Here is a 24,484-nt window from a genome sequence, read left to right as displayed (position 1 = left end):
CAGTTTTGAAGTCTTCCTCCATGCAGGATTAGCAACAAATATACTGCGCGAGAGGATTCCTTTGATAGCATAATTTCAAGACTGCTGATTTAACATGATCCAATTTTCCTTTCGTTTTCAAAGTTGGAAGAAAAATGCGTATATTACCCCCTCTGATCTTTTCACTTGTTCAGATCAATATGTGCAAAAGGGAAATTCTCATTCACGGCTGCTTCGTAACGCAAATGAGAAATTCACCAGTACATATCTATAAAATCTGCAACGATGTACAAAAACGACAAACTTGGAAACTAAGCACCAGAGTGTGCGTTAAAGGCATGGAAGAATCACAGAATCACAGAATCACAGAATAGTAGGGGTTGGAAGGGACCTCTGTGGGTCATCTAGTCCAACCCCCCTGCCGAAGCAGGGTCACCTACAGTAGGCTGCACAGGATCTTGTCCAGGCGGGTCTTGAATATCTCCAGAGAAGGAGAAAACCTCAGTCTTTCAATAGAGAAAAAGGCTTGAATTTTTACTTCTAAGGGAGTTTTGGCCATGGTTAGTTTGCATCTGTCACAACTGTCCAAACCAACAATTATTTCCTTTTGCTGTTACATCAAAACAAGAAGACACCACGGTTTGGCCTACAGCAACAAAAGCACTGCAAGAAATTTTTGCTCGGGCTCAATTTGCATGATAAACTGTTGTTAACAGATACCATCTGTTTTTAAATTTAGTGAGAGGGCCCATATTATACAGCTCATTACAAATATTACTAACTCTTAGACAATGACTCTTGTAAAGTGTATGTTGTAGCTAATGAAGTAGAAAGCTTAAACAACAAATCATTTACAAGTTTTTGTACAGCATTTCTAATGGAGGGAGTTTATAATCGTAGGAAAATGTAATCACTTATGTTAAGCAATCCATGGACCTAGTCAATGTAGCACAAACAGCCATTAGGCAAAATTATGACATTAAAGGGAAAAAGACGATTGCAGACTTTGCACTTTGCAGTATGCGCTACACAGTCTAATAACTTTGCAAGAATGAAACAGGTGAGATCCTCTCACTTCCAGAATAGTATTTTTCCACCAAGCAGCAAAAGCATCTTGGACGTGGACTGAGATTTGCTGCCCTGAATTAGACCTGACACCAGTAACAAAGGGGATTCTGTAATGGACATCGGCTCCTACAATACAGTGCATTAATGGGCATCATGGTGAACATCATCTGTCAGGAACCGTCACAATAAAGATGTTCGACTGATTAATGCTCCACTAGGCCTGTATTTAATAATTTATATAATTTGTATTAACTTTAAAATTGCCATCACTACGGTGGACAAGGAAGAACCAAACAATTCAATGTAATAATTTTACACAGAAAAATACCATACATTGCAGTTAAAACTGTGAGGTTCATACAGGAGTAATTGTTCAAGATCTAGAGAGATGAATTATTGTGAAACAAAGCTGCACATTTAAACAACATAACATGAGAATACTTCTAAGAGGTCATAAATACTTTATAAATTACATTAATTTTGGTGTTTGGTATTATCACATTTATATTCTTATAAGCAGTGTTTTTAAATATTATTCCCATAACAATATATGCTTCTAGAAAATTAACAAACTTTAAATATCCTGACAGTGTGTATTATGAAAAATGTCTCCTTTATTTTTCTATACTTTGAATCTAAAAAGAGAAATAGCAATGTTACAGTATTAAAAAATGGTCATTCCGCATTATTCACCTAATCCTTGTTTTTATACAAGGAATTCAGCACCGTGCGGTTCCCGGGTATTGGTCAAGAATCTCCTACGCCACCCTATCAGGATGATTAATGAAGGCACCTTTTTCACAGAATGTCAGACTCTGCCTTTTTAACAACTGACCTTTCATAGAATACTACTGAACTCATAATTCCACTTTTGTTCAGTTTCTTATTAGTGGAGTTAAAATTAATACTTATGGGAATGATGGCTAAGGTGATGCCCAGTAAATCTTGTAGCACATCAACCTTCCGCACCGGCTACCAGAGGAATAGCACCTGCATTTGTCTAGTTCGATAGCATAAGTATTCTAGTAAAACTCTGTGTCCTTTTAAAAGACAAATTAGGTCAATATTCAACCCTCTTTCAAGTACGAAGCTGTACATACGGAGAAAGACTTTCAAAGTTCAGACATCCGCGCGAAATAGTTGACGCCTACTGTACACGGAGGAATTTTTCGTCCCGCTGCGCTGCTGGAAACTTCCAGGACAACATGGACGACGCCTGTAACCCCTCTTCACCCGTGGGGAGGCATTCCAGCAGCCACGCAGACCGCCTGGCAGCGACAGCCACGCGCACCTCCGTGCCTACAGCCGCCTCTTCCAGCCGGGTGCCACCACAAGGACCCCCAGGACATCACCGATGTCCTGACAATAACCCTGCTTTTGAAACCACCACACCGAAAAGTTGTCTGAGCTGCACAAAGGACACCCATTTCTTAGAGGTGTTTAACATCCAACTCACTCTTATCAGACCTCTTGGAAAAGGGAACTACGGTGTAGCGTGACATCAACTGGACTGACTACCACCTTAGAACATCAAGAAACTAAACCTAAAGGGCAAAAATCCCACATGCCACACACCGTATCTGCCAAGAAAGCTACCTGGCTGCCAAGAAAGCTAACGGGATCCTGAGATGCATTAGGAGGAGTGTGGCCAGCAGATCGAGGGAGGTTCTCCTTCCTCTCTACACTGCCCTGGTGAGGCCCCATCTGTAGTGCTGTGTCCAGTTCTGGGCTCCCCAGTTCAAGAAAGATGAGGAGCTGCTGGAGAGAGTCCAGCGGAGGGCTACGAGGATGGTGAGGGGACTGGAGCATCTCTCCTACGAGGAGAGGCTGAGGGAGATGGGCTTGTTCAGCCTGGAGAAGAGAAAGCTGAGAGAGGACCTTAGAAATGCCTCTAAATATCTGCAGGGTGGGGGTCAGGAGGACGGGGCCAGACTCTTTCCAGTGGTGCCCAGCGACAGGACGAGGGGCAACGGGCACAAACTGAAGCAGAGGAAGCTCCAGCTGAAGATGAGGAAGAACTTCTTCCCTCTGAGGGTGGCGGAGCCCTGGCCCAGGCTGCCCAGGGAGGCTGTGGAGTCTCCTTCTCTGGAGATATTCCAGCCCCGCCTGGACGCGGTGCTGTGCAGCCTGCTCTGGGTGACCCTGCTTGGGCAGGGGGTTGGGCTGGGTGACCCACAGAGGTCCCTGCCAGCCCCGACCATGCTGGGATTCTGTGATTCTGTGATCTAGCACCACTGCCGTCCCGGGATGCAATGCCACCTCGCAGAGGACACCGCAGGTCTCTGCAGATGCCCTCTCCTCCGAGCAGGGTTACCAGCACCCACTGCCCAGCCCTCCCGGCTCCGGCACAGGACACCTGCGCAAGCCAGGGCTGCCCTCCAGCTCACCACGACCCACCACTACTGCCAGCTTCTCCTTCGCTTTATCTCCCCACCGCTCCTGTCTCCCAGGAAATCAGCGCCTCGCTGCAGGTCCCTGGTGGTGGCACCCAGAGCCACGAGCCCTGCTCGCACCTCCGCAGACCGCAGGCGATGAGTGAGAGGGAACCCCGCCAAGGAACTGAGATGATGCCTCAGCAAAAGTGGCTCAGTAAAACACGCTGGGATGTGTTTGGTTACAGGAGCAAAACAACATGAAAAAAGAGTAAGAGAGATTAAATCTTCAGCCGGGATATTCATTAACATAACTGGCTATATTTTTATGCCTTAAAAACAGTGCCATCAACTCTTTTCCTCAGTTTTGTACATAAACATTCCTAAACCCAGAAGCTATCACGCGACGGAGAGCTTTCTATCCTTGAAGATATTTTAAGATGATAAAGACGTGAAACTTTTTATTGGTACACGAGGATTAAAATACATGGTCGGGCAGCGTTGCATCTGATGTCAAGCGCTTAAGACATCACACGACTGGCAGCAATTCTGTTGTAAAACACGCAATAATACAAGCAAACTGCAGCTTAATTTTTCTCCACGCGTTCATTCACGTTCATGCGGAGTCCATTCACGTTCGTTATGAGAGCAGGCATCTGCATTATGGCTAAATATTGCATCTTGCACACAGAATGGCGTTTGCACTGTTTCAACCTTTGCAAACCAAAGAGGCCAGGAGGATTTCACCCTAAATGAGGTTTTCCAGAACAAAGCTAGAGGACACTGGATGGGATTTCAACCTCCTCCCCCCCCAGAGATCAGCATTTTCCGTCAGGCCAGCTGGGCTGTAACTGCACTGTTCCATCACCCGAGGCTCCAGGAGATGTCCAGCCTTCAGCAGAGGAACGGCTTCTCCACCACAGCCGACCAGACCCACCGCACTCCACCTTCCCAACAGCCCTCCCTCTCCTTCCTCCAGCCACGTACCACACTAAGAGCTGTAGCTTGAGAAAGAAAAACCACACAAAAATCCAAACTACTTTTTTTCCATAATCAATTTCACACCTATAACAACAGAAAAAAAAGTCTTTCCTTGCTCTTCCAGTTCTTAGAGATGCATTGGGAGAAGGACGGATGGTTTTCCCTGCACAAAACCAAGAAAGATTTTACAGCTTTGTCACAGTTGAATCTTCAGAAGCTACAAGAGAAAAGAATGATTTCTGAAAAACATGAAAGATGTACTGAAATATTGGGTCTTCCCACAAATTTTGAAAATACAAGCTTGCATATTCTCGCTGATAATTTGATTGAGGAGGAAAGCCCCACGCTATGACTCTTCCACTGACTACGAAAAAGCAGCATCAAATGTATAAATTGCCACATTTTCGTATGAAACATTTTAAGAAGCTTTGTTCATAATTCAACGTACACTTGTGCACTGAACACACGCACACAGGTTGCATCTGATCCTGTAGAAAATCATGTAAATACGACGAGATGGCACAACCACGCGAGCAACTGCAAATGTTCCTCTCACCTGCCAGCCCAGGACCACAGGGAACCGTGACTTCTTCCAGCTGATTCCCCCGCCAGCAGCCAGAAGCCAAGCAGCGTATTTTGCTGTACGTGCATTTCAGAACAAGAAAAAAAGTGGGAGGAAAGCAGAGCTGTGCAGAGTTAGAAAGGAGAAATGAAAAGTGTGTTGCTCCAGTTCTGAGGATGAGGAATCGGGGTCTGAGCCACTCTGACACGCAACATCACCAGCTCACACACCATGAAAACTTACTGTCAGATAGAGCCTGGTGTCATTCCTCCCAGTACAGCCACCAGTCCCACATGACACCCAGCACCATCCCTCAGATGCTACCTCTGCGTATCAAAGAAATGGTTCAGGCACAGGAACTAGAAAGAGTGCTTTAAAAAAGCAGATTGTTCCGGACTTTGCCAGCCCCACGCTGAAGGGAACGCCCTAGGAACGCAGAAGCACAGATACACCAGCAAAGGTGCTCCCTCAGGTATGAAAGATGAGGCAGTAACTACACAGACACAGAAGTTTTATGGAGCCATTTACAATGGAACCGCACCAAGCAGTGCAGTTCCACCCTCATCCTGGACACAGGAACGAAGTAGACCGCGTGCACAACAAAAAAGAGAGCTGCCAACAAGAGAATGAACCCCGGGCAGCAGCGGCCGTCACAGAAGCTGACCAGCACCAGGGAGATCCTGGAGCAGTGCCCCAGCACAGCCAACGAACCCAACACGCAGACGACGAGCACCACACGCAGCCCACGATGTGCATCTCCAAGGTCGGTACCGGCTTTAGGGCTACAAGGATGATGAGGGGACTGGAACATCTCTCCTACGAGGAGAGGCTGAGGGAGCTGGGCTTGTTCAGCCTGGAGAAGAGAAGGCTGAGAGGGGACCTTAGAAATGCCTCTAAATCTCTGCAGGGTGGGGGTCAGGAGGATGGGGCCAAGCTCTTTCCAGTGGTGCCCAGTGACAGGACAAGGGGCAATGGGCACAAACTGAGGCACAGGAAGCTCCAGCTGAACCCGAGGAAGAACTTCTTCCCTCTGAGGGTGACGGAGCCCTGGCCCAGGCTGCTCAGGGAGGCTGTGGAGTCTCCTTCTCTGGAGATATTCCAGCCCCGCCTGGACGCGGTGCTGTGCAGCCTGCTCTGGGTGACCCTGCTTGGGCAGGGGGTTGGGCTGGGTGACCCACAGAGGTCCCTTCTAACCCCCACCATTCTGTGATTCTGGGATTCTGTGATTCCCAGTGGCAGGGTGAGGGGAAAGAGGCTCCAACCAGCATCGCCAAGGGAAGACCATCACCATCTTTCCAGCGTCTACTTAGAGATGAAGGCATAACATTTATCAACGAGGGACAACCTTTCAACTTAAGGACTGCAGTGAACCTTGGGGTGGGTGCAACGCCTTTTGCAGTCCCCACCAAGCACACCGCTCCCCCTTAGCACAGTAACAAACATCGTTACTGAAAGGTCCACTGAAACGGGTTCTCGGTTCTGTTCAGCTGAGGATCCCCTCTGCAGGCTGACACCTAATTCTGGGGCTTCTGATGGACATCAAAGCCACCACCTCACATCACCCTGCCCACCCACACGTGGACTGTTGGAAATGTCCTTTCCATCGGTGTCTACTAAATACAAAAGGCAGCCATACACTGGATTACTTAGCTAGACGAAATGGCACAAATGGTTTTTATAAATGATGGAACGATATTTAGAAAAAATATGATTATTTTAAAAATTCAGTTCCTTAGGAGTTGAAAAGTTTACTCAAGATGGAAAGTCAGTACTTAACAGGACTCCCAATTTAAAAGTGCTGGATGAATAAAAAAAGATATTTCCCAATTAACGTACACAGATGCCTCTTCTGGAGTCCAAAACAAAGCAGACCTTTCAATCCTGCAAGCGCTACCCTGACAGAGCCTGTAGCTAAGTTGTGTGAGTTAGAGTTACCCTGGTCATCAATTATCCCAATTACCAGAGATTTTTGATAACAAAGCAATAGACCTGAAGGAAAAGTATTGGGTGAAGACAAAGTTACAATGTGAACTGAGACGAAGCAAAAACATAATACACAAGTGTCACAACAGGTGGTATTTATTTTGTTATTTCAGCGATGCTACTATTTAATAAATTAGTAAATAGGTGCTCACTCTGATAGTTCTCTTAAAGATTTCAATAAAACTAAGTATTAAGATGCAGCAAGCTTTCGGAACGAGCAGAAGCAAACGGATACAATTCAGAAATACCTTCAGTCACCCAAACGCTAAACCAGGACCGAAGCAGCCCTTCGCGGCCACTCCTGCACAGGCTGCAAACGATCCAACAAAAAAACCAAACCCCAATCTTTAGTCCTAGCATACTGGACTAAAAAGATCACTAGAAGTGACTGTTTAGGTAACACTGTTTTCCAAACAAAAAATTTTACTGTCCAGGCAATTTTGTGGCCTGGAAAACAATTCCAGACTCCAGCTCCAGATGATGGGGAAGCCAGGAGTCTGACACATCCGAGGTGCGAACACAGCACTAGCAGCAAGTGGAAAGCGCTATCAAGAATGCCTATTCCAGCTACTTTTTATTTTCCTTCAGCTTTATTATACCTGGGGGTTGTTTTTTGGCCATTTGGCATCTTTCTAAACTGTGATTTATCATTACTTCAGACAAAAGATTCTTTGTTCATTTTCAGATTACCTGCATGCACTGGAAGTCATATCTATCACGGATGTTTTTCTGTTCCTGTATTCTTTTGTTGTCTGCTTTTGTTGCTGCTATAAGTTCTATGAAAAAGAATTAAAAATCCTCTTTCCCAGCACCGTCAGGAAGCGAGACATGCCATTGCAACCCCGAGGATATCCTCTGCTTCACACTGCAACATAAATCTTCAAACCCAGAGGATATCTGCAAAAATGCAGAGCATCTGGACAACCTCAGAGTCTGAAGCAATATTACCCAGCACATCAAGAGCTCCTGACCTACCAGAGCTGATGGGTGATCCCGACCACGACCAAACAAACTGCCACCAACCCCAGAGCCGAGCGGAACACGGGTCTGGTTTCACAGACAGCTACACATCTAGAGCAGCAAAAGCAGCAAAGACCCTTCCAAAACGGCCAAGTGCAACAAGCCTTCAAAAGCAAGCAACAAACACCCCCCACATGCAGCACCCCCACCCCCCCAGAAGACCACATCCATCTTGGTTAATTGTCCCTTCCATCAACAGAAGAAATCACAGCAAATCAGACTATTTCAAAGAATTCAGGTAGAGGTGGAGAGAGTCAAGACAGTCTAAGGTGCTCCTTGTCGGGGAGACTGAAAGGGTGCGACCCGGCCATCAGGTCAGCCCGGACTTCTGAATTTCAGAGGTATAAACAGAAGACATTTTCTACATTCTTCAAGTGTTCATGTCAGCACTTCAAATTAGAACAAACTATTTTCAGAGGTGAAGAACGTTCATGAGCTGTGAAGAATGACTACTTCCAAATTATTGAGGTATTACATTTCAAATTGCCTTAATATAAGCTGATTTATATTTATGACCAAGTTCCACACAGTGTTTAAACTTTCAAAAAACTCCTCCCAAGTCAGACCATTGAACCTGCAGAGTTTAAAAGATCAGGCAGGACACACTCTCCGTCCTCCTTCTCCCTGATATCCAGGCATCTACACACCAGGCTGCGAAGCGCAGTTATCCCTCACAAGGGGTTTTCTATCAGCTGTCTTTTGGTCCACAGGGTTGTAGTTTATGTATTAGTCTACTGTAGCATCATGCACCAGAGCAGCTCTAGGCCACCAAAAGCTTGGTGTACTGCCATAATCCTTTCTATGTTAATAAATCTGTATGTTAACAAACGCAGCTGCCGTCTGCTGGCCGTACGTACTCCCAGTGAGCAGCAGGCTTTCCATGTTTAGTGTGGACTGACCCACCCAGGAACCCAACAGCCACTCTGTCAGGGAGACTCGTTATCTTTGACAGCAACCTGTGATCCAACCCTTCTTGCACTTTTCAGAAAATTCAGACGTTTCCCATGGAAGCATGAAGGACTAGGAACACGTCCATCTCATTAAAGCGGACTTTCACGGCCTTTCACCAGGAGTGAGTGCAGCGCTCCAGGCTGGTTGAGATGAGGTGACAACAAACAGCTTGCTGTTCTCTGTTAAAGAAGGCCTTGAGAAGCACTCCATGTCCCACCAGGACAAAGCAGCACTCGGTCCTCGCGGAAGGCGCCGTCCCGCAGCTAAACCACAGCCCCTATCCTCGCCCTTTGCAGTGCACGTGACAAACGAACTGGAAAAATTAGCTAATTGCCCAAACTCCACGGTACGAATCATCTGTGGAACCCTAAACGTTTGTAAGGTAGGCAGCCTGCCAACGGCTGCCAACCTGGTTCTGCACACGTGATGAGGAACATCTCTAGCTGTCCAGCAGCGCAGTGGCAAAACCAAGTCTTCGTGCATGCCTTCTCCCCAGCTCGGAGGGCCCTTCCGTCGGGAGCAGCAAGCCGTCACCGTTTTTGCCCCTAGAACTCTGTCAGCACCAGCTGCCATCCCTGGCCACCGGAGCCTCCCTGATGCCACGGCAGTGCCCGCCCAGCACGCCCACGCCGGGATACCCGGCTGCGTACGGGTATTTGACAGCAGGGACCAGCGACAATACCGGCATCAGTGAAGTGGCAGAGGGAAAATGAGCGACAAGAAAACGATCGACTGGTAATCCAACGCACAAAGGTCTTTTGACTTCACCTCCTTGCTTGACTTCTTGCTCTGAGCCAGCACAAGCAGAAGAAAGGTCCTCTGCAACAGTCCCGTTTCACACCAGACAATCCTTACATCAGGTATAGATCTACGTCATTATGGAGTCCCTTCGGAAAATAAAATCAGTTAAAAAAATCTATTAATATAAATGACAATTTACATGTTAGCAAACTTACGCCTCTCACATGTCAAAATTAACTACAGAAATTGATAGCTGTTCAAAAACTGATTCGATTAGCTGATCACCAGGACTTCACATTTGTTGTCTATGGTATAATACATTTACTCAGAAGTTTAGAAGCAATCAAGAAAAGCTTTTATCATGAGCAAGTGCTCATTTTTATACGCAGAGGCAATTGTGAGTATTTATCACTTGCAGGATTACATGCACTAAACAACCTTAAAATCTTCAAAAGCCAACAGGATCTTACTTCTGCTCAACCAGCATCTCCAAGGACTAGCAAAGGTGAGCTGCTGGGCATCTGTCTGCAAGATGCCCATCCTTGGAATTATTCTCATTTAATTCTTTAATGAATCATTGTTTTCAGGAATTTGGGAAAGTTAGATTTAAAGACTACGTAGCAAGGCCAAGTATTTATACCACCACTGAAACCATCCTAACACTGGAAAGATGGAACAGTTCACATTTTCTCCTGGTGAAGGGATGATAACTCCTTTGATAATGAATTTCAAACTCAATTAAATATTTTCCGACTTTTTCTCGAGAATCTGATGAGGATGCAGTTCTGTTCAGCACTACTAGACTGACATCTCCTCCTTGCTCAGTTTGCAAGCAGGTCTGCAAAATTAGAGCAGGCTGCCTTTGACTTCTTTCTGGGATTTCATGGAGTCCAGTGCAGTTCAAGGAACTGTGATAGCAACCAATATGGACCAAGAATTAATGTCCTCATTCCTATGTCTATCCCAAACAAGCTGTGAATTTGGAACAGATTCAAAACAAATATTCCCGCACTATAATTTCATTAAAACAAGCAAAATGAAGTAACATCATACTGAACAAACGAAAAAAATTCCGAACACAGTAAGGTGGTCTCTGTTCCTAGAACATTAAACTTTGTCAAAGGAAGTTTATCAAAAATATACCTGGGATTTCTACAGATAAACTCCTAAAAAGCAAGCAGAATAACTATGCTGTTGGAAGTTATTTTGTTTAAACCAAGGTAATACAGAAGATAGGCGGCCGGCTATGGGCCCAAACCAGGGGAAGGTGGGACGGTGATAACTCCCAGTTTCTGCTCTTCTACATGTTCCCATGAGACACTGATGTACCGTCAGCCAAGAAATGTCATTTTTGAAAAAACTGCTTGTACAAACACACTGTTTAGACAGCACCACTCTCCCATCGCATGCTCCTACACCATGCCTTTGGAGTCCTGAATGTACTCCAGCAACTTTGAAGTGAGTATCTGATCATGAGTGAAAGCGGACTTCCACTGCCCTGGACACTGATCATCACATTTCAGTTGCTTCATATTCCATTTTAATTTCATAGAAAACAAAACACAGTGATTAAAATTAGTTTCTGTCACAGATTTTAGGCTGCCCAGGGAAGTTGTGGAGTCTCCTTCTCTGGAGATACTCAAGACTCGCCTGGACGCGGTCCTCTGCAGCCTGCTGTAGGTGACCCTGCTTCAGCAGGAGGGTTGGACTAGATGACCCACAGAGGTCCCTGCCAACCCCTACCATTCTGTGATTCTGTGATTCTGTGATTCTGTGATTTTGAGAGGAACTGCAAAGCTGGTCTGCTGTATGTTAATGTCACCAGGACTTGGGGACAACATCTCTCTGAAAGCAAAGCTCCAATTCAATTTTTTTGTGTAAATATTCTTACTTATGGTTTGTTTTTTTTTTTCAAGGTGTATTAATGCAATCACAGGTTGCCAGGATAACCCTAGTGAGAAAGGCCCTCAGGAGGGCTCCAGTTCAACCCATCCTCCCTAGACTGGGCTGACAGAGACAAGAGCCTCTTCCTTACTTGGGTCCACGGTCACTCAGAACCTGGTAGCACGGGACTAACTGTCCCCAGACCCGGGTCAGATCAATGCATGCAGGAGCTGCGTGTTTTTCTTGTTCAACCTTCAACCACCAACACGGCAGCAGAAACGCTTCTTATTGCCTTTCATGTTCCCTTCAATACTAACTCCAGCTGAGGTTTCACTTTCTTGACATCATCCCTACAAGCCTGGCAGTGTTCCCTAAATCCTCCTTTGTATCCTGTCCCTCCCTGCCATCACACGCTACCTTTCCGCAGTGGAGCTCCTCCAGGCACTCCCCGCCTTGCCAAGTGGCCTCCCAACAAGCTGTGTCCCCAAGCACAGGGATGGACCATTCTTGAGCACAAGGATGCTGCCCTGATGGCCCTGACAGCTTCTCTGAACATCTGGGCTTCCCAGATGCCTCCCATGGAGGCCACCTACCAGCTTCTCAAAAATCTGCTCTCCTAAACCCCTGAATCTGCACACTGCTTCTCTCCTTACCCACTCCTGGAAGTCCCAGCAGCAGCATCTCATAGTCCAGCCAAAGCTGCCACCAGCCCCACGAGCACCCCAGTCCACTCTTCCGCATTTGTGAGCAACAGGTCCTGGTGTGCACCATACATGGCTGGCCTACCCAGTGCCATGCATCAACAAAGTGTCCTTGATACCCTCCAGAAAGCATCTTGAGGGCTTGAATCCCACCATGTTGCCTGGTCAGCAGATACCAGGGAGGCTGAAGTGCCCAGTGAGAACAGGGGTCTGATTCGGAGATCGACTCCAGTTGTTTAAAGGTGGCTTCACATCCCATTGCTCCTCCTGTACCATGGTTCCACCATGGCACCCTTACACGTCATGCCAGTGGCATGGAGGAGCTCAGTTACTGCCGACTGACGCGTTTCACTAACTGTAAGACTAAAACTTTCAGAAATGTTGATAAGAACTATGTGGAAAAACTACTGCAGTAATAGCTCCCAGATTCCAGTGGGACCTGGATTTGAGTCTACAGAAATTAGACACTTCGATTTAACCATCAGAAAATCCGTACAATTGGAGACGCCACGTTTCTAGGAACGGCTCTGCACCCTCAGATACTGGCAGCAAAAGGAAGACCCAGAAGCTCGAGGCTTCCAGAAGCAGCCCGAGGTCCGGGATTTACAGCAATGCCCTGCTGCAACCTTCAGCCTTCCCAGTTGATGTGGCACCAGGCACGGCAAAGCCGCAGCCGCCCCATCCCGGGGCCGGGTACTGTACCACTGCTGGAAGAGCCACCCACCAGAATTCCAAAATTCTGATGGAAAATGAGAGCAAGAGGAGACGTGATAGCGAAACCAGTACTGAATGTTTAATCTGATCAGCAATTCACAATTATTTCTTAAGTGTCTTTTTCTGGATAACTTTTTCCACTGCATGATCTTGGAGAGGAGATAATACGAGACGCTGCTTTTGAATAAGTTATACATTTCCCTTGCTTTACACGAACATAACAATGCCACCATTATTAATATCTTGACTCTACAAAACAGTACTAGCCTTCCACAGAAAAAGTCCTTGACCAAAATATCAGAGGATATTAAACTGAGAAGTGATCTACTGATGCAAATCATTAAATCTATTTGCATTTGCTTACTGAACCCTAACACAGAAATTAAACTACATAGTGTGGGAAAAAGAGCTGGTTTTGCATGGTTAAAAGGAGACATCTTGGAAGATCCAAGCTCTATGTCATTAATTTTCCTTCTTCCCCTCATTAACAAGTAAAATGTTTTCACTGCTTGAAAAGTTTTAATAAATAGGAAAAAGCAGGGCAGCTGACATAAGTTTTTAATGTAATATACAAGAGCTTTTAATATTTTTACATATATTAATGTAAAAGCTAAAAATAAATGTTAAAAGGTTACATTTGTGAAGAAAGAAAAATGGCATTTCCAGTTAAAGGATAAGGTTTTAGAATTTAACCCTTTCTTTTCTGGCACGGTGTTCTGAAGACCATTTGCCGTTTAACTGAAAAAAAACCCCTATAACGGCAGAGGCGAGCCCCTGCGGGAGCGGCGGGTGGGCTAGGGACACACGCCGCCTCACAGGGTGATTTACTGGGCTTTGTCCTACCAAGCCTTAAATTCTTTTTATAGAAGGAATTAAGGCAGGCATTTTAAGAACAGCCATAATTAGCACAAGCACTGGGTAAGCGATCTTTGTGAGTTTTACTGCGAGCGCGGGAGCCAAAGCATCGGACGCAGCGCGGCTACGGCAGCGGCCCCTCAGCCGGAGCCAGGGGCAGCCCCCCGACAGCAGGGAAACCCAAACGGTCCCCGCGCTTCTCCAGCACCGCACGCTGCTCTCAGCATCGCACTCGCACAGGCGAGGCTCTTCAGGTGGATCTCAGGCACTTCTCAGCAAAACAGTAGCTCAGTTCTCCCACCGAAGGAGAGCCGCAGGCAGGGCTCCTGTCACCCAGGTGGGTGTCTGCACTTACGTCCCACTGTGTCACCTCGAAACACCTCAGTGGCTTTCAATCATTCTCAGCATTATCTGTCTGTGTATCCGGATTTTTTGGAGGACCACAGACGCCTGGGAAGAAAACCAAGATGAAGAGTGGCAATCTTTAAGAATACCCACTAATTCTGATACATAATAGAAACATAATCCGCGTCATTATGCAGCCCATTTTCCCATCTTTACAGCAAGGATTTGCAATGGAAAAATGCTCCACTGCATTAATCTACCTCTGGCAGGAGAAGTGAAAAGGTTCCACTCATGGCCTGAATTACAGAAGAGTTAGTAAAGGCGTAGTATCTGTGGCATAGCACAGGGCAGGGTGTCAGGAAAAGATTTCTTTCCGGAGAAATTTCTTGGAGAGAGGATGCTGCATAGACAAATTCGCACACTCCTCTTCGGCAAAATTATTTTTCAGCACTATTACAGCTCTACATCTTCTGCACTAGAAATAAACCCATCATATTTCTGGTATTTTCAAGTGGGTGTCTGCACAAGTTATATTATCTAATACAGTTTGTTGTTATTTTTGCCATTTTAAAATATCTCCACTGTAAAATGCAATCACTGGGTTGTTACAACATTTCTGGCTTTAGAAGTCCTGGCCAAGCATTGACGCTTACAAACACACACCAGTCAAACAGCAAAGCTTTTTGCTCTCTTCTGCACACTGAAATAGGTCTTCCAGGGTTTTGACATGACATTGCCCCTGTTAACATTAAAGATATTCATTTTTAATGTTTATCATTATGACCATGAATTACTGTCCAACAGAAATCTATGGGGGCGTATTAATATATTTATTTTTTTTACGCAGAGCCCTCAAAGGCTTCTCCAGCCAGATCTACGGACAAAAACACAACTGTGGAGATGTGCAAAACCCACTCCTATTTGAATCTTGTAGTCCTGTCTCTGACGGATGAAAAGAAATCCAGCAGTGCTGTCAGGGAAAATAACACATCTAACGCACAATATTGATTACAGTGGAGTTGCTCGAGTTTCACTTCAGTTTAAGTGGAAGAGGAATGTGGGTTTTTCCAATCATGCGAAATAAAGCTCACCATCCACACCTGACAGTAAAACTTCTCCTGCAAACCATTTCTAAAAACATGTGAAACTCCAAATTTGGGCTGTACGTGTAAAGCTTTGTCAAAGTCTAAACTTTCTATGTGTTTTCAGAGTTTATTTTGTTTAAGTTTTTGAAACACTATTTCCAATAAAAAGTTTTCTTATCTTGATGCAGCATAAACTATCTGTAGCATCTCCACAAGAAACTATGAAAAAACCTAGCCCAGTTTATTTTTAATAAAAGGAGGACTATGCTATATAATAACTCTTCCTGCCACATCCATTGAATCTGCTGAAATAAAGATTGATGCCTGGATATTTGTAGACACCACTACCAGAGAAGGTAATATTTCTTTTTTTCTTTCTTTTTTTTCCAAATGTACCACCTTCTCGGAATTTTGCAGTAATGGGAAGTAACAGGCATAGTCTTCCCATTAAGGCAGCTGCACGTTTTGTTTTTAAGACTGAAAACAAGATCTGTGAAAGCCAAGTGCACAAGTTAAGGTACTCAGAAATAAAAAGGTTAGGAAGAGAAATATGCATAAGGCTGATCTTCTTCTGGAGACTGTCCTACATGGGCACTCAAAACCTCACTTTACCCCTCCATATGAAAGTCAGCGTTGTCAGGATCGTGCAGGGCTCAAACACACGAGCAGCAGGCTCGGGAGCAGACCCCCCCGCTGCCCGACAGGCACAGCGTTCCCCCGCTGCCCCGGGAACGAGCCGTCCCACACCCGGCGGGGACGCTGCCCCGCGCCCGGCACCAGCATCGCCCCAGAAGGACCAGCGCCCTCCCAGCCAGCCACAGTCCCTCTGTGAAGCGTTGGAGAACCAAGGAACACGGGGAGCAGTCCCAGCCCCGCACCTAGCCGCCACCGAAGGACTTCAGACACCCAGTGTCACATTAAATGCGGGCTGTATCTCAAACCTCATCTATTTATATCAACGCCTACAAAAGATCCATCTAATGAGACATTTTCCAGTCACTGTAAACGGTAATTAAATATATTAAACGATAAAAAAGGAAAGTGCTACGCAAAACACACTTTGATCCTTGGTAAGCGCCGCCAGCCGGGATGATTACAGAATTTACCAGAGTAAGTGCTCCGTTCCAGCTGGCAGGAAAGCGATGACTCTGACTTGTCTGCAGTCGGTTGGTGCTTTAACATCATTCCCTACAGGAACAGGACTAAGACCTTAAGGAGGGCAAACACTACGACAAGACCGGTTCAGAAAGCCAACCAAAAACAAATACAATTTTCCAAAATTAGAGAGATGATGAATTTTGTTAATATTATTACTCATAAGGTCTATAAACCGCACGTGGACCATAGGACGACTCCATATGGACACTGGTCCTCATCTTTGAAAGAACCAGCAACACAGCTTTACTTCTCCAAGGATAACAGCTGGAAATGCAGCTGCCCATCTTCAATGGTAGAAGCGTCAGGCTCTGCAGGAGGAACAGAACCCAGTGGCTGGGTTCCAGATACACCACATCGTTCCTCAAGAGGTGACCTGGAGTCCACAGAGCCTATGCTACCAATAGCTTAAGTTTCCAACATATCTCTAGGACACCTTTCCTCCCCTCTGCCAGGTCTACATCTAGAGATCACCCCCAAACCATTAACTTCCTTACTGCAAATGTGTACTTTGTCTCATTTAGGTTTTATCCTATAGCATTTTAGTTAGAAAATCTCTGCTGTTACACCATAATTTTAAGGAAGAACTGAGCAGGGGAAGAGCAGCACCTCTTCCGAGCTACACAGCCAATAACCGCCTGTCCACAGAAGCTGCGTCCGATGTGACCATCGCAGCAAACCAGAAATCTACTCCAAGCAGCTCCGCAGAGCAGTCGCAGACCCACCTCCTCCAGTCGCTTTTTAGTACGCCCCTGAGCTCCGCTCAGTTTCTTAGCCTTGGCGGACGCTTATTGGGAAAATCAGAGGAGTGGCACTCTCCCAAACGCCTCCCACTTGTGGCATCAAAGTGAGATATCACTCACAGTAAACTTTACAGTATGAGGAATGAAACAGTTAGCAAAGTTGACATTTAAACCATCATCACTGGCTATGATTAAACACCTCGGAGATGAGCAGTGGTTCACAGCACTCCAAGTTATCGTTCTAGGCTCTTCGCAGGCTCCCGTACACCGCTGCATCCGCTGCGTTTTCACACGCGTGAGATTTTCGTTAAATCTGTAACAGCTGGAAACCTGTTTAAACAGATTCTGGAGAGTTTCTCATCATGACTGAAACCCTGGCGACCTTCTCGAACTGCAGATTCACCCTTCAAAGCTTTAGGCAGATTAATAACAAGAGGGTGGCCAAACTGGCTCCTTGTTCCTCCTCCTCTGATCTCTCTCAGGAAGATGCAGGAAAATGAAGCACTAGAAAGAAAATTGCAAATAACCTGCAAGAAATACAGAGGGCAGATGGGATCACACTTGTTTCAAAAGAATACCTCTTCTGAAAATAGTGTAAAGGGGTCTTGGGTATTGCTACACCACCAGGAAAATACATATCCTGACCATCCAAGCAATGGTAAAGCCAGTCAGGCTGTCCAACCTGAGTTCTCACAAACGTGGACGAAACACCAACAGCTTCTCTGCAGTCTCTCAAATTCAAGTCCACATCCATACCAACAAACACCCAGTCCCCCGAGTCTACGGAGGAGCAGCAGACCAGCTGGACACCTCACCTCCTGCAGAAGATGGGAGCTTGGGTTCCTCTGCCAAGCTCAAGCTGGCCACGGGCCCGGGCAGCCCCCAGGTTGGAGAAGCTGAAGCCCAGCGCCGAGGAGGGGCTGTCCCCAAACCATCCCCACCCCAGCGCTGGGACCATCCCAGGATGGCGGTGACAGATGGCAGCCAGCTCAGCTAAGCTTTTCAGTGGGAAAACTCACCAGCTTCCCACAGTGGCCTCCTCCAGTCCCATGGTGGATGGCAGCACCAGGATAACCTGGGATCTGTGCCCACCGATCAGATGGCAAATTTAACTTCCCCTTCACACGCAGGCTCATCAGTAGGCAGTGGGATTTTGCACTGCTGTGACCCAGTGCTCAGCAGGATGGGGTTTTCCAGCCACACATTGGAAGCTTTTTGGTTTACCTCGAGGCGTGTTCTACCACTGCCCTTTCTTTTACCACAGCCCTCCAGGTCCCGCTGTGCTTCCCCGCACCGGCAGGTGTAGGCTAGACAACCCCTGCCACACGCTGACCACGCAGGGAGCTGGGAGCCCTGGGGCAACTCTCCTGAGGGAAGAGGGAATATTCCTGAAAGAATCTGGATTTTTGCAACACAGGGAAAAAAACTGTTCCCTGCAGCCACCCCAACTGCCAAGTCAACATCCCATGTTTCCAAAGCATCTCCTGCTGTAAATATTCAGCACGGGAAAATACAAGCGTGGTTTCTGCTGCTGTTAACAGGAGTCAGAGTGCAAACCCCTACTCGCCATGGGGTAATTTATCCCTCCAGCTCAGGGGAGAGACAAGGCTTCCCAAACAGAGCGGTCCCAGCACGGGAACACCCCAGCCGACAGCAGGACAAAGAAAGCTGCTGCTTGAAACTTCAGAGCTGCTCAAGACACTGAGAATTACAGTAACAGTAAAAAGTGAGTTTTTCTTCTGGACACGATGCAAAAAAACGCAATATTTCAGGCAGGAACAGTGGAGGAAAGAGAACCTTCGTGATCAAAACTAATCCTTCTATTTGTATGCACTGAAAGAAAGCTCGCACCCAGTAAATTAAAACTTTCACAACCATATTTAACTAAACTTCCTCATTTATATATACAAAATGTTATTTTATGCATATCTACACACACGTTTAAAAAGCCTGAATAAAAATTCCTCCGCCCAAACAGAAACCATTACGCCGTGACGTGCCTTGACTTTTAAACTCTGCCAGCTTCGCAAGGAGCAGAATAACCTTAGGTTATTACAGTCGGTTTCATCTCATTAATAGATCAATTTATTTCAAGCATACTGAAAACTGCATTTCACTTTGTTGCCTCTCCTTTTAGTCTACATTACAGTCTGTGTTCTTAAGTTTTAAGGAGAGCCATCACAGAATAGGTTGTAATCTCAGGTGATTAATTGCACTGCATTTTACAAGCTGTAAAATAGAGCAAGATCGCCTCAAACTGATTATGCCATTAACCAGGCGCTCTTATCAGCCTGTTCTACAACTAGCAGGTTTGTCTGACAGATTGCGAGTCTTAAGTATTTATATATTTCAAAGGTTTACTTATTTTTGTTGTTAAAAAACCCTAAAATCTATATTGATTGTTACATGCAATTCTACATGAAAGTCCCAGGCACCGTGGAGCAGAATACCAATATTTATTACTAGACTTGCGCTCATTATGGTGTTCTCTGACAGGGGTCCATTAAAATCAATTTTTATGTTTCTTCTGGTTTTTTTTCCTACCCAATGTTCTCACCATAGTGTTTATTAGCCAGTTAGGAGAAACACTGGGCACTGTTTTGTTTTTATTTTATTCTGTCGAAAATAATGAGGCCAGATTTAACAACTATTCACTAGCGATGAGTAGAAGAGATTAAATGTTATACTTCAGCACAAACATTTACAGATAGCTTTAAAATTTTTAGAACTTTATCATCGGTAACTACAAAAGGAAGTCCCCCCCCTTCCACCTCTTTTTCCGATTCAAATTCTTGAAGTAACCGTAAGAATATTCTGCTTACCATTAACTTCTGAGCCACGCTTGAGTAACAGCCCCTCTAACACAACAATTTCTGAGTGCGAACCATGCAATCTGCTAAGTTAAGTGCAGAAATTTCCTGGCTTTCCAGAAGTGAAGTCAGCTCACCACTGAGAAAACTGGCAGGTCAAGAGCAGATAAAAATTAAAGAATTACAGAATCAGAATCACAGAATAGTAGGGGTTGGAAGGGACCTCTGTGGGTCACCCAGTCCAACCCTCCTGCCGAAGCAGGGTCACCCAGAGCAGGCTGCACAGGACCTTGTCCAGGCGGGGCTGGAATATCTCCAGAGAAGGAGACTCCACAACCTCCCTGGGCAGCCTGGGCCAGTGCTCCGTCACCCTCAGAGGGAAGAAGTTCTTCCTCATGTTCAGACGGAACTTCCTGTGCCTCAATTTGTGCCCATTGCCCCTTGTGCTGTCGCTGGGCACCACTGGAAAGAGCTTGGCCCCATCCTCCTGACACCCACCCTTCAGATATTTGTAGGCATTTATAAGGTCCCCTCGCAGCCTTCTCTTCTCCAGGCTGAACAAGCCCAGTTCCCTCAACCTCTCCTTGTAGGGAAGATGCTCCAGTCCCCTCACCATCCTCGTAGCCCTCCGCTGGACTCTGGAATTAGCAAAAGAATCTAGACCGCCCGACTTCTGCCTGAAGAAGAAGCCCACGAGACCCGTCTCCAGCCAGCCGCCCTGGCCAGGGTCCCGGCGAGCAAGCGGCAGATGTCCTGGTGAAGGGCAGAGCTGGCCTTGCAGCAGGGTCCCTCGAGCAGGGAAACGGCCCGGCGTCGGCGAGCAACGGCGTCTTTCATCTGCGTGGGCAGAGGGGAGTCACAGAGTACTCGGGGCTTTTGGGGACACACGCGGGATTTCCTGGAAAAAACATCTGCGTGCCTGAAAGATCGATTTCTGTCCCTGGAAACTTAGTTCAAAAAGAGAAGGGAACCCACCAAGTGAAATATTCAAAACCTCAGCACTAAACACAGAAGTCAGACACAGACCTCTGCTCTTACCTCTCCAGGAGAGCTACACAAACACCCCCAGTAGAACAGCACCTCCCCATCCACCTTCTGGGCCTCTGCTCACCAAGAGCCTGTAATTATTTTCTGCTGATAATACGCCATTTCACCTTGAGCCTGTATTTTTAGTACAATTTCATGATTTTTTTTTGTCCTCAGCTTTTGTTTTCATGCAGTTCTCTTTACAGCTAGCATTATAAAGAAGAACCACTATTTCTCGTATTCATCACCTTAGCGAGCCCACAGACCTTTTTCCTACTATTCTTCTCCTGCTGGAGAGCAGCTCTGTGGAGAGGGACCTGGGTGTGCTGGTGGACGACAGGCTGACCATGAGCCAGCAGTGTGCCCTGGCTGCCAAGAAGGCCAATGGGATCCTGGGGTGCATTAGGAGGAGTGTGGCCAGCAGGACGAGGGAGGTTCTCCTTCCCCTCTACACTGCCCTGGTGATGCCCCAGCTGGAGTCCTGTGTCCAGTGCTGGGCTCCCCACTTCAAGAAAGATGAGGAGCTACTGGAGAGAGTCCAGCGGAGGGCTGCGAGGATGATGAGGGGACTGGAGCATCTCTCCTACGAGGAAAGGCTGAGGGAGCTGGGCTTGTTCAGCCTGGAGAAGAGAAGGCTGAGAAGGGACCTTAGAAATGCCTCTAAATATCTGCAGGGTGGGGGTCAGGAGGACGGGGCCAGACTCTTTCCAGTGGTGCCCAGCGACAGGACAAGGGGCAATGGGCACAAACTGAGGCACAGGAAGTTCCGTCTGAACCCGAGGAAGAACTTCTTCCCTCTGAGGGTGACGGAGCCCTGGCCCAGGCTGCCCAGGGAGGCTGTGGAGTCTCCTTCTCTGGAGATATTCAAGATCCGCCTGGACGCGGTCCTGTGCAGGCCACAGAGGTCCCTTCCAACCCCTACTATTCTGTGATTCTGTGATTCCACCCACTTGATGTCTCAGCTTCTCAAGGGTGAAGCATCTCCGTCTGCTTAGCTCTTCTTCAGGCAGGTGCTGCTCTGCCGCAAAAGCAAGCTTCAGCCTTATCCTAACTACCACTTTATTTCAGTTCCTCATCAGTAGAAATCCAACACTGAAATCAGCATCTGAAGAAACTGAAGTACTTATTTCTATATCACTGGAGCTGGCAAAACTGTCAGATCCAGAGGCTTGAGAGTTTTTTTATTGGAGGCAAAACCAAATTTCAACCAGAGTACAAATTATGCTTCATACTCTGGATTACTTTTACACACACTTAAATTGCGAAGATAATAAAATAGGAAAACAGACAACCAAAAACCCCAGAAATCAATGGAGAATTTCAGAAGTGAAAAGCAGGGGAGAAAGGACAACGTGGAGCGAAGGAAGCCAAACCTGTCGGAGCCTGGTCAGAAAATCTCTGCTGTTATCGTGCAAAGGCTGCCATTTTATTATCAAAAACAGTTGAAGAGACCAGCTTTAAGTAGGATTAGTAACTTTCCTTTTGGCAGAGGAATTTGGCAAAGAAATTTGGTATCTAGTAATTTTGAAAGAGTTCAGTGTTCCTTCTAAAAACGTCACCGAGCATTTTCTCACAAATAAGGAACAGGCACAGACCGGAGATGTGAACAGGACAGACGATGGACTCAGCGGACTGGACAGCACTTCTAGTCAACATTAAAATGTACGAATACCTTCCCAAGCCATCCTACATTTCAGGTACCATCCCTGCTGCCATGTACACCATCTGTTCTGGACTCCAGAAGACATTACCGCTACAGAAAACCAACCAAAGCTCTCACAAGTAGCATGCAGTAATTAAAACAATTATTCAGTCCTTGTTCTGCCTGTCGGACCATATCTATCCAGATACAGGTCTACAAAATTTGCACAGTATGCAAGGAGGTCCTACCCTTCAGTGATTACGTGTGCGTCCAAAACCAGGGGGCAAGAGGTACTTTCAAAACCCGTGTTAAAAGCACTTTTAATTTCGAACTTTAGAACTATTTCTTTGCTCATATTATTGACGCAGAGAAAGAAATGCTTTCTGGAGCTGCCACTCGTTAAAGGCGCTGGAGGCTCCTTCTGCCTCTCACAGGAGCAAGTGTTGGGTTGCCAGTAAGGTTGGTAAAAACACGTAATGTTGCAGATCCTCTGGGCAATGTCCTTCCTCTGCCACACACGTAAACACAGGATCAATAGGACATGAACTTACCTACTTGGCAGCACACTCGTTTTTGGAAGTTTAATTTCATGTAAGCCTTTTTCACACCCAGATATCTCGATCTTTCCCACAGGGCTAAGCAGAATCGCACGTCTCTCCTTGCACGGAGGTTCTCCCTCTTTGGAATTCACCTGTTCATAAAAACAAACTCCTCTTTAATCACGTGCATTTTTACAAAGGAACATTCAACTCAAGATTATTTTCAGTAGTTTTCAACAGTATTTTAAAAAAAGCAAGCAAACAGTATATTTCCAGTTTCCTCAACTATGACTTTTACTTTCAAAACTAACTGGAAATGATCCAGCCTAAGAAGTCAGCATCTAAATCCAAGCCTCAGAACACATGTTAACTAGCACAACAGCGACCTTCGCAAACATCTCCACTAGCAGTTTCACGGCTGGTTTATCAGCAAACATCCGACGCGTTTTGACACCACTTTCAAAAGGATTATTGTGACAACAAAGTACATCCGCTGGTTTAGAGCAGCAGTGTTATGCAAATAACTGCTGGAACACACAAACAGAATGTCTGCTGGAAAAATAGATGAAAAAAATCAATCATTCCTTAGTAAAAGAAACATTTCTTTATTCCCATTGTTACTAGTCTGGTTTTACGATTACTGATAGGATGCAGCTGGAAACCGATGCCAAGCATTTCTCAGCACTGTACAAGACCAACAATAACATGCTTGTCAAATTCATCCTGGCTGAAAACTCAGCAGATGCTGAGCCGTCTTTGCAGTTCGCTTTGTACAACCATGAGGAGAGAAACGGGACCCAACACCGCGAGTACGTCCACTGCAGCCACCAAGGCACCAAACCGTGGGTTGGGAGCACGTCGCCATCGGGGCTGTGCAACCAGGAGGGAACCCCCTCTGCTCCAGAGAGCTACATTCCAGTGAAACTGGACAAAAAAGTGACCAGAACAAAATTGTAAGGCGACACAAGCTAACTCAGTCCACAAACTTCCTGACTGCATTGAGAGACCAACACGGTCTCTTGGTTTTTGAACCTCTCAGACCGTCCAGCTCACTCAGTTTGCCTCACACCTGAAAAATTCACTTGTTGCTGCCATACGCAGACCCAACAGTCTCCAGACGACTGTGCCAGCTTATTTTCCCCAGTATCTCCCCAAGTTTATGGCCTGCCCCAAGCGCTCCGCCGTCCACCCCACCTGCGACACCCACGGCGAGGGGGAGAACGCCGAAAGCCCGACGGAGCACCGGGTGAAGTGCCAGGGCGCTGAGGCAGCTGGGAAACCGGCTGCAGAGCACGACGACAGATCAGGGGTCCTTCGGGAGACGGGAA

The 24,484-nt window shown here is 46.3% G+C and overlaps 1 protein-coding gene across 7 annotated transcripts in view; it reads right to left on the bottom strand.

The window, feature by feature from the left end:
• The window catches only part of MGMT (O-6-methylguanine-DNA methyltransferase), a 187,661-nt gene that overhangs the window by 136,422 nt on the left and 26,755 nt on the right, over window positions 1–24,484 (bottom strand). For all 7 annotated transcript variants that reach the window (XM_075423933.1, XM_075423931.1, XM_075423935.1 and 4 more), the window contains one exon: window positions 23,169–23,308. In XM_075423933.1, the coding sequence (XP_075280048.1) occupies window positions 23,169–23,308 (140 nt within the window). The remainder of the gene's footprint in view (window positions 1–23,168; window positions 23,309–24,484) is intronic.

The sequence above is a fragment of the Opisthocomus hoazin genome, chromosome 6, assembly GCF_030867145.1.
Source record: "Opisthocomus hoazin isolate bOpiHoa1 chromosome 6, bOpiHoa1.hap1, whole genome shotgun sequence".
Lineage (NCBI taxonomy): Eukaryota > Metazoa > Chordata > Aves > Opisthocomiformes > Opisthocomidae > Opisthocomus > Opisthocomus hoazin.
Note: the sequence above shows the minus strand (reverse complement) of the source record. Positions and strands in the feature narration are given on the sequence as shown.